Here is a 13,398-nt window from a genome sequence, read left to right on the forward strand (position 1 = left end):
AAAATATTTCAAAAACAATATTTGAACCATAACTAATCATTAATCATTATTCCCAAGAAGAAACAAAGTAGATAATAAAGACAGATAGGGTGACATTCAGTTTTTAGCAAATGGGACTTATATAAAATCTTATTATTTAAGAAAGGAAAAAAAATTGGCAACCGTCTGTCAATACAAACATATATCGTCGCATTAATTCGTAGACTGCGTAACTCCAAATTTTTCGTAAATACGTTTTTAATGCCATCTGGTGTTAAAATTAGACCCGCATCGACTAGTAAAACTCGAAAATTTAAAAAAAATTAACCTTTTAGATAAACACAAATTAGAAAACTGCGTAAAATTATGGTGCCATTTTTACTCGCGAATACTTCGTAACTCCTTAATTCAGTATTGGCGGGTGAGCCGTGCACGCTTGTTGTGTTTTTCACTGAGGAAATTTATTTACGGTGTAATAGTTTTACCGTGAAATTAACTGAGATAAGTTGATTAATCAATTTTGAACATTTTATAACCTTAATTTTAATTGTGAAGTCACGAATAGTGTTTTGTATCTGTAGTCTAAACTGACGTCTTCTGCACCGTGTGACGCTCTGCCGTAGCTCTCTTGTTTTATGTGCCTCTGCGGTTTCGTAAATACCTAATAGGTCCTTGTTCTGTGATTATCTCTTCTTCAAGGTCACCATCTCTTTGCAAGTGGATCTCCTCCTGATGCATATCCGGATCCGGTTCTTCACTGTCCTCTTCAAACAAACCCAAAATATTTACGGTGGAACGTGCGGCAATTCCATCTCTTCTCTCCTCAGACACAGTCCGTTCTCTGTCAGGCATCTTCCGCGGGTCAAGCACATGTCTTGGTATGCCATCTACTTCGATGTTGTTGACTGAAGTAAGTCCTGTCACCCTTCCATGCACGATGTGCATCTCCCATCTACTGGTTTAACCGCAAGAAGATCGCCCACTTAGAGCTCAGTCAATACTTCCTCTTCTATATTCACTTGCGCAGAAGGGTGTCTCCACGAGTGTGAAGTGTGAACTATACTAGACAGCGCAATACCTCAATCATCCTGACTTTTTGCAGCCAAAGATTGTACAGAAACACTGCCTGCAGGGGATCGCTTCCACTTCTGGCTGCAGTTCTCTTTATTGTTTGATGATGTCGTTCAACTATACCGTTTCCAGCTGGTCGGTATGCCGCGCAAAATCTTTGACGAACATTCCATTTCTTACACTTATCTATAACACTGTAGGAACAAAATGCAGTACCATTGTCCATGAGAACTACTTTGGGCGGGCCTCTTTCCCGAAACACTTCTTCCAAATGTCTGATAATCGAAGCTGCATTATCTGACTCGATTTCCCGCCACACGGCAAATCTACTTGGACCGCAATCGATAAATGTGAGTAAACATTTCCTACCGAAATGAGTAACATCAACTGCCAAGCGACTCCAGGTTGTCACAACATTAAGATTACCCGCTTCATGGGATGATGGTGGAGGGTCAATTGTCCTGCATTGTACGCAGGAACGCACGCATCTATCAACGTCCTTTCTTCTCGCCTCGGGATCGACCAGCCGGGCAAGATGAAGCGTTCACTTTACTCCAAAGTGATGCTGAGCATGAAGAGTTTCTACGCTTAAAGCACATGTTTGCTCACCAGTTCCACTTTCAAGTCTCTCCCACCTATCTTCACACTCTGAGGAGTCTCTTTCACAACGTTTCCTGTCATGGCTACTCTTTGCTCGGGTCTTGCAAACCCTAGTAAGTACATCAGTTTTATTTCTACAGGACAACAAGGGTGATCGACAATGTCAGATCAAATTCTTCTACAATCTCCTTCATCAACTCCAAGCGTCACTTAACGATCATCTCTGACACGACTACTCCCGGTCAGTGTAGATCTCACCCAGCACAAAACCGTCGCCGAATCTGTAATGATCTCCAGAGTTTGAAGATTTCACTTGAGAGTCAGATTTAATCCCTTAAGGAAGGAAAAGTACCAGCATTTACAAGACTTAAAACAGACATTAGAAAAGGATTACCACTCCTTTAACGATAACCTTCCGCATCATTAAAATCATTAAAATGCATCTAAATAGACTGCCTCGACATACACATACATTGTTGTGTTTTATTTTGTAAACGTAAAATTCCTATCTCCCAAATTTTCCGCTAGGTTGTTCATAAAACTGTTCGCAGAAAAGTATGTATCTTTTGTAAAATGCGTATCTCCATTCTCGGTTTTTACGTAAACTTCCTAACTCCGATTTGAAATAGAAAGCCTTAACTTACAAAAGTTTAATGATTGAAAATAAATTTCCAAATATATTATATGTTCGAAACATAAATAAAAAGAATAAGCCGTCTTTCATTTTTTTTCACTACGAGGTTTTTTGTGCCTCCTGTAAAATTTTACATTTGGGAGTTACGCATTCTACGAATTAATGCGACGATATGTATATTCTTAGGGTAGTGAGATTTCAGTAGTTACAAGTAGAAAAACCATTGAAGAAGTGCTCGAACAGCTTTTCTATTATAGAAGCAAATTATCCACAAATCATGTTTTGGAAAAAAAGGGGGCTATTCTTAAAAAATTTCAACATTTTTAGAGGTAGCTTTAAGACTCACCAAGATGCGGAGCATTGAGGTACGGTGAGGGAGGAGCCAGGGTGTCGTAGGGTGTCCTCTGGAAGGCGTGCGCTGGGTGCCCGGGATGTCCAGGGTGACCCGGGTGCCCGGGATGCCCAGGATGTGCGGGATGACCAGGGTGTGAGGGATGCGGGGGCGCCAGGGGCGGTGGCGGGGGTGCAAAGACGTGCGAGGGCGGGCGCAGTAGCCCCTCCTTGGGGGGTCCCACGCCCCCCTTGCCACCCTCGCCGCTGCCCGACTTCTGCTGGTGGTTGTAGATCTCCCACGCTATGCGCACGTGCATCGCGTTCCACTTGCCCGTCTTCTAAAATTTAAAAATTAAAACGTTAATTATACATAAAACATATAACATTATGTATTGCATTTCCATGGGAATCAAACCCAAAATTGCACAGTACAAAGTCAAGTACCTTCACATATGAGTGCTTTTAGATGTGTGGCATAGGTTTATAAAGTTGTTAAAAACCATATTATAATATTTATGCAGTAACAAATAGCATTTAACAGTTTGAAGGCATTTGATTGAGTAACATTTATAACAAAAGAAGTTTTAAGTTAATTAATTGATTTAAGCAAAAGCATGGTTATTAAAGCAAGGCAAAGCAGCTAGGGTTATTACAGGAGAGATGATGAAATAAAGAAAAGTGAATTAACCCAATGTTTATGATAAACAGAAATTTTGAATAACATCCGCAATATGAAGTACTTTCGCCAATAAACTATAAGTAATGTAATTGCAAATAACTTTTAATTTAATTAATTAAATGGACTTTCATAGTTCATATTGCATTGGCATTCTCCGTAATTAGTGAAACTGAAAGTGGATCTTCGGGACCTACCACTTGTGCCGGCCGAGGAAGCTTGTTTTGTTCTGGTGGCAGCATCGCCTGCTGTGAAGAACCACATACCCACGGGTTAAAAAAAAAACAAGAAAAACAAAAAAGGTGGCAGGAAAGAGTACAACAAATGTTTAATGCATGGATTAAATAATGAGATTAATGAAACAATGTTGATTACAATACAGTCCACGCCTTGTTAAATAAAATTAAAAACATTTGACAAATTTCCTTAACAATAAAATAATTTTAAATGCTGATTTTCACATACAGTGGAGCCTTAATAATCCGACCTAATGAAAAACTGTTCGAACTCGCCAAGTGTTCGGACTGTAGTTAGTTAGATAGAAAAATTAAATTAAACTTTCTTAGGAAAATTATATTTAATGAACTTCTAAATCACAAAACACATTTACTTAGTCATAAACAGATATATTTTAGTTTACCATTTTAGTCATAAACTATCCAATATGGCACTAAGTTTTTAGCTTTTGTTTTGACGTTGGAAAAATGTTTATAACCTAAAACACCAGGTGACGCACATGCAACACAGTGTGGACACGCCGCAAGAGCTGTTATGTAACTACACAAAATATTGATTATTTTTATAAATATTAAAAAATTAGAATTGGTGACTTTCTGAACTACCGTATACTAGGCTCATGCCCGTATTATGGTAGTCGTTCATGATTTACGTAAGAATAACAATAGCAAAATATAATGGAAAAGGAAATTGTTTGGTAAAACAAAAATTACTAGAAATAGAAATAAATATAAAAACTAAATAAATGATAGAGTTAAAACTTTTTTTTAACAGTGTTAGGAACTGATGTTGTATTCTTTAAAGAAGGCTCGTCCCCTTTCAAACAGTCAATGTTGAACACGGATAGTAAAAAGGGATATAGAATTAATTGAGTTTATATTGGTGTTTAAAGCATTACATATATAATTTAGGAATGATGAACCAGAATTGTTGTTGAGCGAATGTGGTTCTAGTTTTAGGGAGCACGCATCCCAGGTTTGAGGGGGGTGTACTTGATATATCTCAGTATGAGCAGAGAGGGATCAGATTACAGCGATGTTTGGATTAGCCTGGGTATGAATTATGGAGGCTCTACTGTAGTTTTTAAATAAATCTTTCTATTATGTTTACACAATAAGTAATTGCATTTAACAAAGAGTACACTGTATATGTGATGAAATCAGATGAATAAATAATTGTTCATGATTGCAGAATGATGTTATTAAGAGTGATCATTTGCACATGAATGTTCTTCATTAAGTCAGAAGGCAATTACCATTAATACTTTTTATTCAATTTCATCATTGCATTCCAATGGAATTATGTATACAAAAGAATAAGTTAAAATATTAAATTGTAGCAATGATCACTTTAGCGTCCTGGTTATAATGACCATTCAATAAATAATGAAGATATATTCATGTTTGAAATAATTAAAAGCAAGTAAATCAATAAGCATAAGTCGCCACGAAAAAAGTTACACTTATTTATGACGAATAAATCTAAAAAATGAAGAGCAAAATATAGCTAAGAGTGATACAATGGATTGAGGGTAAGGGACTGATTTGAAGGTGTAAATCTAGCTAAGAGTGACACAATGGACTGATTTGAAGGTGTAAATCTAGCTTAAGAGTGACACAATGGATTGAGGGTAAGGGACTGATTTGAAGGTGTAAATCTAGCTAAGAGTGACACAATGGACTGAAGGAAAGGGACTGATTTGAAGGTGTAAATCTAGCTTAAGAGTGACACAATGGATTGAGGGTAAGGGACTGATTTGAAGGTGTAAATCTAAGAAGCTACCAAATGGTAGTATGTACGCAAAAAAGTAATGGATGGACTACAATAAAAGTAAAAATAATTAGACCATACAAAACGTTAAACTAAAAAAGTTCTACGTAACACTTATCTAGAAAAGAGCAAGTTAGGATACTTAGCCAATAATAGGCAAGACCCGAGTTTACAGGAATGGGCAGCTCCATAAAACATATAATTAAACTGAACACCCTTGTATAAGACTGATCCACCATGTGGTACCTTTAAAGGACAAATCAAATTAGGTTTTATTATTTAATGAGATTTGTATTTGATCTCTAATAATTAAATAATATTATTTTCTGATTTAAATTTCAAAATAATGGAAATGCGATAAACAGGATAGATTCAAAATCTTCATTAATCTAATCAATATGTATTGCAAATAAATGATAATGATATTGTTAGTGTTTAGTTTGTAACAAATGATCTGACCTTGGGTGTAAAGGTGGGCAGGGCGTTGGGGGGGACGAAGGGGGTGGGGCCGCCCAGGCCCGGGTGCAGGAGACCTGGACTGTAGCCTGGGTATCCCAGGCCCAAGCCTTGTCGGTACAGAGAGTCCATCTTCGTTATGTCCTTGAACTGGGGACAAAAGGGAAATATCAGTACACATAATAATTTATTTATTCCGCCTTTCTTACAATAGTTGGTGGTGTCAGCATAGTTGCCTTCCAAGTTGTTGATCGGGGTTCGATTCTCTGCAGTAGCAATTTTTTACAAAATTTTATATCCCCTGATTTTTCACGGGTCTGCGCTAGTATTAAATAAAAGACATCCTGCTATAACTAATTTATTATTTTATAAATATTTTAGAGAGATTAATTAATTTGCTCAAAATATGTGTTTAGTTGATTGAAGTCGAAATGAAATTGTGTTTCGGATGAACTTTCATTAAGCCCCCGCGTACCTAATTTCAACCGATTTATAATAAGTTTCCCTTTAACTATTTAAGTTTTTAAGTTCCAAAATAAATGTTATTTTTGAAGATCATATCTGTACATTTGTTATCTCGATACGTTAATTATACGAAATTCCCTCGATAGATTTTCGGTTTGTGATTGGGTCATGTGATGGATTTTGGAACACACCATGCTCAGTATGGGTTAGCATTTTGAAGGGGTCATACACTATGACTACACACTACACACATATACTAATACTATGGATACAAACATATTCAGCGGGAGAACAGACCAGCGGCGGCGGGGGCGGCGCGAATAGCTGCTGGTGGTGAGGGGCCAGGTGCGGGGGCGGTGGGGGCGGGTGAGGCGCCAGGTGCGGGGGCGGGTGCGGCGGGGGTGGCGCGGGCGGGGGCGGCAGCTGGTGCTGGTGCACGTGCGTATGTTGGTGCTGGTGGTGGTGCATCTCCGTGCGTAGCGCGAACCCGGCAGGGGGCGCTGGACCAGCCCCTACGCCCGACGACGCGAGAAACCGGTTGTCCAGCTCGCGTCGGAGCAGGTCAGCCGATGGACCTGGAAAGTACGACAAAAAGATTAGCTTAAAATGTTTTTACAATCTGTAGTTCAATGGCTCGAATTTGACAACAAAGGTTGAGGTACAGAAGAAGAAGATACAGGGCTTAGTTTTCACGTTCACTTGCATATGATTCTAAACTTAGGACGGATTTTTTAACAGAATTCGAACAGATCATCAAATTTCAAAGTTGAAATTCAAGTTCTGTGAAAGTTCTATTAGTATATCAGGTTTGCGGTACAACTGGCCAATAAAAATATAAAAACAGAACTCGAAAATAATACAGGGTTTTCCAATAAGAGGTGTTATTTTGAATAGCCTGCTATTTCGGTAGATGTTACATTTAAAGCTGTCATTTTTTGACATATGACAAGTAGAAACTACGCCATTAATAAAAATGGAACGATACACACTTCACCAACGCATTAAAATTATTAAAATTCACTTGAGTGAATCAAATGCAAATCATCTTGAGTGATGAGGCCCATTTCCACCTAGGTGGCTTCGTCAACAAGCAAAATTGTCGCATCTGGGGCTCGGAAAACCCAAGAGTTATTGTTGAAAAACCTCTCTATCCTCAACTCGTGACTGTTTGGTGCGGTTTATGGTCCAGCGAAGTCATTGGACCTTACTTTTTCGAAAATGAGGCTGGAGCAACAGATACGGTGAATGGTTAATGCGCTATCGAGAGATGATTAATAATTTTTTATGGCCGGAATTGGATGGTATTGATCTGGACAACGTTTACTTTCAACAAGACGGCGCTACGTGCCACACAAGAAACGAAACCATTGATCTTTTCCGATTGAATATCAAAATAACACCTCTTAAAGGAAAACCTGTATTTACAGAAATTGAAAATTGACTTCGTAATTATACCAGGTATGCAAAATATCCGGTATGTTGCAAAAATCTTAATAAAAGACGAAACAAATTTTATTTACTTCGTTAATTAAAAAAAATTGTGATATAGTTATATGCCATCATCACATTATTAACACAAATCTATTTTTTATAAGATACTGCGCCCATCATACGTGTGGTGTCCATTTATTAAAAAAAATTAATAATATGGTCGCCCCAAAAGTTTAGTGACCTACACGGTGACCAAAAAGAAATTACAGTAAATGTGTAAGTAAAAGTGTATTAATTTAAGGTTTTAGGTTGTGGAACAATATTACGACCAAACAATAATATTAGTTACAGTTTGCAAAGTTATTTGCAATAGTGCAGTTAGTTATTTGGTAATATACTCACTAGATTGGAAGAGCGATTCTGCAGAAAAGGGGTTTGGGTTTGAGGGTTGTGATGTTGCCGGCGGGGGCATGGGCGCTGCGAAGAGAGGAGGCGCAGACGTCGGTGGCGCGAAGGGGGCCCTCGAGCTCACCACCACAGGGGCCGAGGTCGGGGGAGCCACCACATTCGGAGAACTGAAATCAAATACGAAAAAATTTGTAAGTACAGCAGCCAAAATTTGAGCAGTAACAACATCCAATAGTGACTACTACTACTACCAGGTTATTCCAGACTCCATACATTATCTTTTTATGATTGTTGTTTGGTGTAGGACACTTTTTAAAATTATATATTCCTTTGGTTGATAAATGATGTAAAGTTTAGATCATTTAGATTCTAAACTAATGGCCTATAATGAAAAAACGTCACCCTCTACTATCTACTATCTACTATCAAAAAGCATACTTTCAGGCTATTTCGTACTGACTCCAATTTCAGAATAATATCCACTGCAATAGCAGAATGAAATACACTTTAGAGAAAGAATTAAGACAATTTCACTAAAAAATAGAAAATATGACGTAATAAATATCTTACCTAAGTCCCCATTGGTGAGGGGAAGATTTCAAGGATGAGGAAGACACAGGGATGGCAGGAACAGGTGGGGCAGTCGAAGGGGGTAAACTGGGGGCTAAACTCGGGGCTAAGCTGGGCCCCAAACTAGGGGCCAGGCTAGGACCCAAACTCGGAGCTAAACTTGGCCCCAAACTGGGAGGTAAACTTGGTCCCAAGCCGGGAGGTAAACTGGGTGCTAAACTAGACGTAAGGGAAGAGGGGGCCAGACTTGGTGCCAGGCTGGGAACCAGGCTGGGGGCCATGGAAGAGGGGATTGTGGGAGGTAACGAGGGAGGGAGGGGTGAAGGTCCTCCCGCCGCCGATACGGGGGTAGTAACACTTGCTCTTGACATGCTGCTCACGTTGCTTCTGGAAATTACAAAAAAATAACACATATTACAATACATGAGTGACTGAAAACGTGAGTTGCAAACCCACTCTGGAAACTTTGATAATCTGGAGTCGCCAAAAGAGAGTCGTCGTTTTATCTTCACATTTCATCAGTATTGAAGCGATATTCTTTGGTTTAAGACATTGTCCATTTTCGTTTCTGCCTCCATTCCACTGTGACAAATAATTTTTTTGGATGGGAATGAAACCCAAACTGTAATTCTGAAGCGGTTTTCGCAATACAAGCCATATTGGAGCTTATGATAAGCCTTATTTGATAAACGGTGAATGATAATGAAGCAATAGCTTACCCATAGCTGTCCCTCTCCCTGGTGGGGCTATGCCCCCTCGGGGAATGGGCTGCTGGGGGCGGGGCCGGGGCTCCACTCGGAGTTTGCGCCCTCACAGTTTTTGGTGCCACGAGAGGCGAAGTTAAACTCGATCTCTGAAATGAAAAACAAACTCTTTAGTAAAGAAATCAGGCGTGGAAACATAATTTGTAGACCATGAAAATATCAAAGGGTTAGGTTAGGTTAGAAAATCGAAATAATATATTATTCATTTGAAGAATGACAATCATGATGTTAGTGAAAACTTACCGTGGTATCCGTGTTCCTGGGTGAAGCTGCACTCGGAGAGGCTGCAGCTGGCACGTAGGGGGAGTGGTGCATAGCGGGGGCGTAGGGCGCGTACAGCGGTGGGTAGCCGGGTGGGTAGGCCGCAGGGGGCGCCGGTCCGTGGGGCGCATGCCCCGGCGCCGTGCCCACTGCGGGGCTGCCGGCTCGGCCCTCCGCCCCGGCCTGGGCGCCTGCACCCTGTCCCGCGGCCGACCCCACAGGCAGAGCAGCCGCCGGGGGAGCCAGCCCCGTGTGGTTGGACATCGGTGGGTGCGGCCCGTGGCTGGACACAGGGTACTGGCTGTGGTTGGACATGCTGGATGGATGCTGGTTGTGTCCAGGCACCCCCGGATGCGGCGCGTGGCTCGGGTGCTGCGGATGCGACGGGGCCGAGGGCGGGTGCGGATGCTGGATGTGGTTGGGCAGGCCCGGCGGGTGCTGGCCGTGAAGCGAGGGGTGTTGTCCGTGGTTGGGTAACGACACGTGTTGCCCGTGATTCTGCATGGCCGCGTGTTGATTGTGGTTTTGAGGATTCAGCGGATGTTGACCATGAGGAGGAAGACTCGAGGGATGCGAAGGATGATTTTGAAAGCTCTGTGGATGAGGACTGTGATTTTGCATATTTGAAGGGTGGGAGGTGTGATTCTGTGGATTGTGAGGATGGGTGTGATTTTGAACACTGGGGGAGTGGTGCGGGTGATGGGGCACCATGTGGGGAGCCACCTGTGTGGGCGGCGCGGGCCCCTTGTGATGCGCCATGTGGTTGGGGTGCCGGTAGTCGTGGTGCGCGGGGGGCATGGGAGGCATGAGGTGGTGGGGAGGGTAGCCGGGGGGGTGATAGCCGCCCAGCGCGGGATGGCCCAGAGGAGGCCCCGTGTCCATGGGACTCCCGTTATTGCTATTATTACTATTGTTAACATTATTATTACTACTTATTGGTTTACTAGTCTGAAGAGGTGGTAATTTAGTGACGGGGGGAGTGTTTTGAGTTTTGGCGGAAGCCGGCCTGGGCTGCGGCAGATGGTTGAGAGGCACGTGGTTGGAGAGCGGCGTTATGTGCGTTGTCGCCGGACCATTTGACACCTGGAACAACGAACAACTAGCTTTATCAACTACATATTCACATACAATACAATCAATTATAACATTCTAAATATTCACCTTAACATCGAAATATCACACAACCACACAGATATAAATTATTTGGTGATTCATTGATATTAATAATTTATGGCTGTCATAATAATAAACGTAAAGTAAGCTCGTAGCGCGGCCGTGACTAAAGTAATAGCGGCACTTTTATCGTTAATCATAATGCGGGCATAAAATAAGAAAACAATCAAATAATAAATCCAGATTTTACGAGTTAGTCCGAGAAACCGGAGCCGATAAGAGTACTCGTACATAGTTGCAACACGCAAATACATAAATAATTATTTAACGTTTTTATTATTAAAATAATAAAGATAGGCGAGTGATCAAACTGATCACATGTCAAACACGCCTCAGGCCGCCATAATCTGAAAGGTAAACAAGAGATCTAAATGCTTCAGTGGAATTTACGTGGGTGACTTCTGTTTGCATTTACAAGGAGCTGACATTATTATGACACTCGTAAATCCATCGCGTCAAATTAAATATTATTATCGCGTTACTTGGCCAAGCTAACAAAGCAAGCCAGAAATCAACAACCGCCTCGTGGACGATCTAATGAATAATATTATAATATCACGATATACCTACCTCAAGGCTGAATTCATTAGCAGTTCAAATTAATGTAAGGCGATAGCCTAGATCGACCTACAGGTAACACAACACAGTCTGCATTCTCAATCAAAAATAATAATAATATATAAGTTATTACAGAGTAGATTTAAAAGTTAACTACTGACCGACAACCTAGCCAATACTTTAGAAACTCTATGTAGGGGCTAGTTGGACCTTGGACTATAATAACAGGAGAACTGTTTTAAGTGGAAAGTACCAAGAGATGTAGGAAATGTGATGAAGATAAAGAAACATCGAACTGTTGCATCAATGTCCCGACATTTAGACAAGAAGGCTCATATAGCCGGGAGCCATATTGTGGAATCAGGAAGGAGACCCGGAGGCGATACCTATCCCCCTCATTTTAACTGTGGCATAAACTAGAGCGAGTGAGATAGCGGCGCAGCGATAAAATAGCTATCGATAGCGAGCGATAGGTTTAGCGATGTCAACCGCTCTAGTTTATGCAAAAGCTAAAGAGGAGAATAGGTTCATAAATTCATTAGCTAAGGAGAAATAACGGGAATCTGCCTTCAGGAATCAACACCCAATTACAGCCATGGTGATGGGCCACAACAGGACTATGGTCTGGGTCCTAATCGCCAGAATAAAACCAGAAGGTTTCCCGTAGATTTGTTGGCATTTTTGGCCATTGATGTTTTGATTCGCCTATTTCTTGCACTGTTTACTATCTGCCTACCGCTTTCAAAATGTGCAGTAGTATGTATAGTATGTAGGTGTCGATACTTACTCTATACAAACAATGGCAACGGTTTACGATCGGTCTTGCTAAAAGCTTCATTTTGGGGCTCGTCCGTCAAAGTAACGCACGCCAAATACAAGCGTGCTTTAAATATTAGTAATAAATTCTAATTATGCTTACGTGTCAAATATTTTTTAATTTTAATACCGAGGCAGAAGGTAAAAAACAATGGGATTGCCTGTCCGGAAAGGTAGCTGTAATGCGATGCAACCGATGATGCATGAGACAACAATGGGAGTGCCTGTCCGGAAAGGTAGCTGTAATGCGATGCAACCGATGATGCATGAAACAACAATGGGAGTGCCTGTCCGGAAAGGTAGCTGTAATGCGATGCAACCGATGATGCATGAAACAACAATGGGAGTGCCTGTCCGGAAAGGTAGCTGTAATGCGATGCAACCGATGATGCATGAAACAACAATGGGAGTGCCTGTCCGGAAAGGTAGCTGTAATGCGATGCAACCGATGATGCATGAGACAACAATGGGAGTGCCTGTCCGGAAAGGTAGCTGTAATGCGATGCAACCGATGATGCATGAAACAACAATGGGAGTGCCTGTCCGGAAAGGTAGCTGTAATGCGATGCAACCGACGATGCATGAGACAACAATGGGAGTGCCTGTCCGGAAAGGTAGCTGTAATGCGATGCAACCGATGATGCATGAAACAACAATGGGAGTGCCTGTCCGGAAAGGTAGCTGTAATGCGATGCAACCGATGATGCATGAAACAACAATGGGAGTGCCTGTCCGGAAAGGTAGCTGTAATGCGATGCAACCGATGATGCATGAAACAACAATGGGAGTGCCTGTCCGGAAAGGTAGCTGTAATGCGATGCAACCGATGATGCATGAGACAACAATGGGAGTGCCTGTCCGGAAAGGTAGCTGTAATGCGATGCAACCGATGATGCATGAAACAACAATGGGAGTGCCTGTCCGGAAAGGTAGCTGTAATGCGATGCAACCGACGATGCATGAGACAACAATGGGAGTGCCTGTCCGGAAAGGTAGCTGTAATGCGATGCAACCGATGATACATGAAACAACAATGGAAGTGCCTGTCTGGTAATGTAGCTATGGGCGATACAACCGATGATGGTTGAAAGAACTGTTTAGATGTTTATCAACTTTACTGATTGAAGGAGAGGATAATTTAAATAAATATGGAAAAGAAATGCGTATGTTTAGTAGACAGGAGTTAGCATTTATCA

At 41.4% G+C, this 13,398-nt stretch overlaps 1 protein-coding gene across 2 annotated transcripts in view; it reads right to left on the reverse strand.

Annotated features, from left to right (window-relative positions):
• The window catches only part of LOC149420347 (uncharacterized), a 486,416-nt gene that overhangs the window by 3,470 nt on the left and 469,548 nt on the right, over window positions 1-13,398 (reverse strand). For both annotated transcript variants that reach the window (XM_089636629.1, XM_089636628.1), the window contains 8 exons: window positions 9,638-10,738; window positions 9,350-9,483; window positions 8,631-9,017; window positions 8,055-8,227; window positions 6,498-6,796; window positions 5,760-5,906; window positions 3,491-3,541; window positions 2,631-2,955 (listed from right to left, as the gene is read on the reverse strand). In XM_089636629.1, coding sequence (XP_089492755.1) covers window positions 2,631-2,955; window positions 3,491-3,541; window positions 5,760-5,906; window positions 6,498-6,796; window positions 8,055-8,227; window positions 8,631-9,017; window positions 9,350-9,483; window positions 9,638-10,738 — 2,617 coding nt within the window. The remainder of the gene's footprint in view (window positions 1-2,630; window positions 2,956-3,490; window positions 3,542-5,759; window positions 5,907-6,497; window positions 6,797-8,054; window positions 8,228-8,630; window positions 9,018-9,349; window positions 9,484-9,637; window positions 10,739-13,398) is intronic.

This window comes from Hesperophylax consimilis, chromosome 10 (genome assembly GCF_061612785.1).
Source record: "Hesperophylax consimilis isolate HC1 chromosome 10, BYU_Hcon_1.0, whole genome shotgun sequence".
NCBI classification, from domain to species: Eukaryota; Metazoa; Arthropoda; class Insecta; order Trichoptera; family Limnephilidae; genus Hesperophylax; species Hesperophylax consimilis.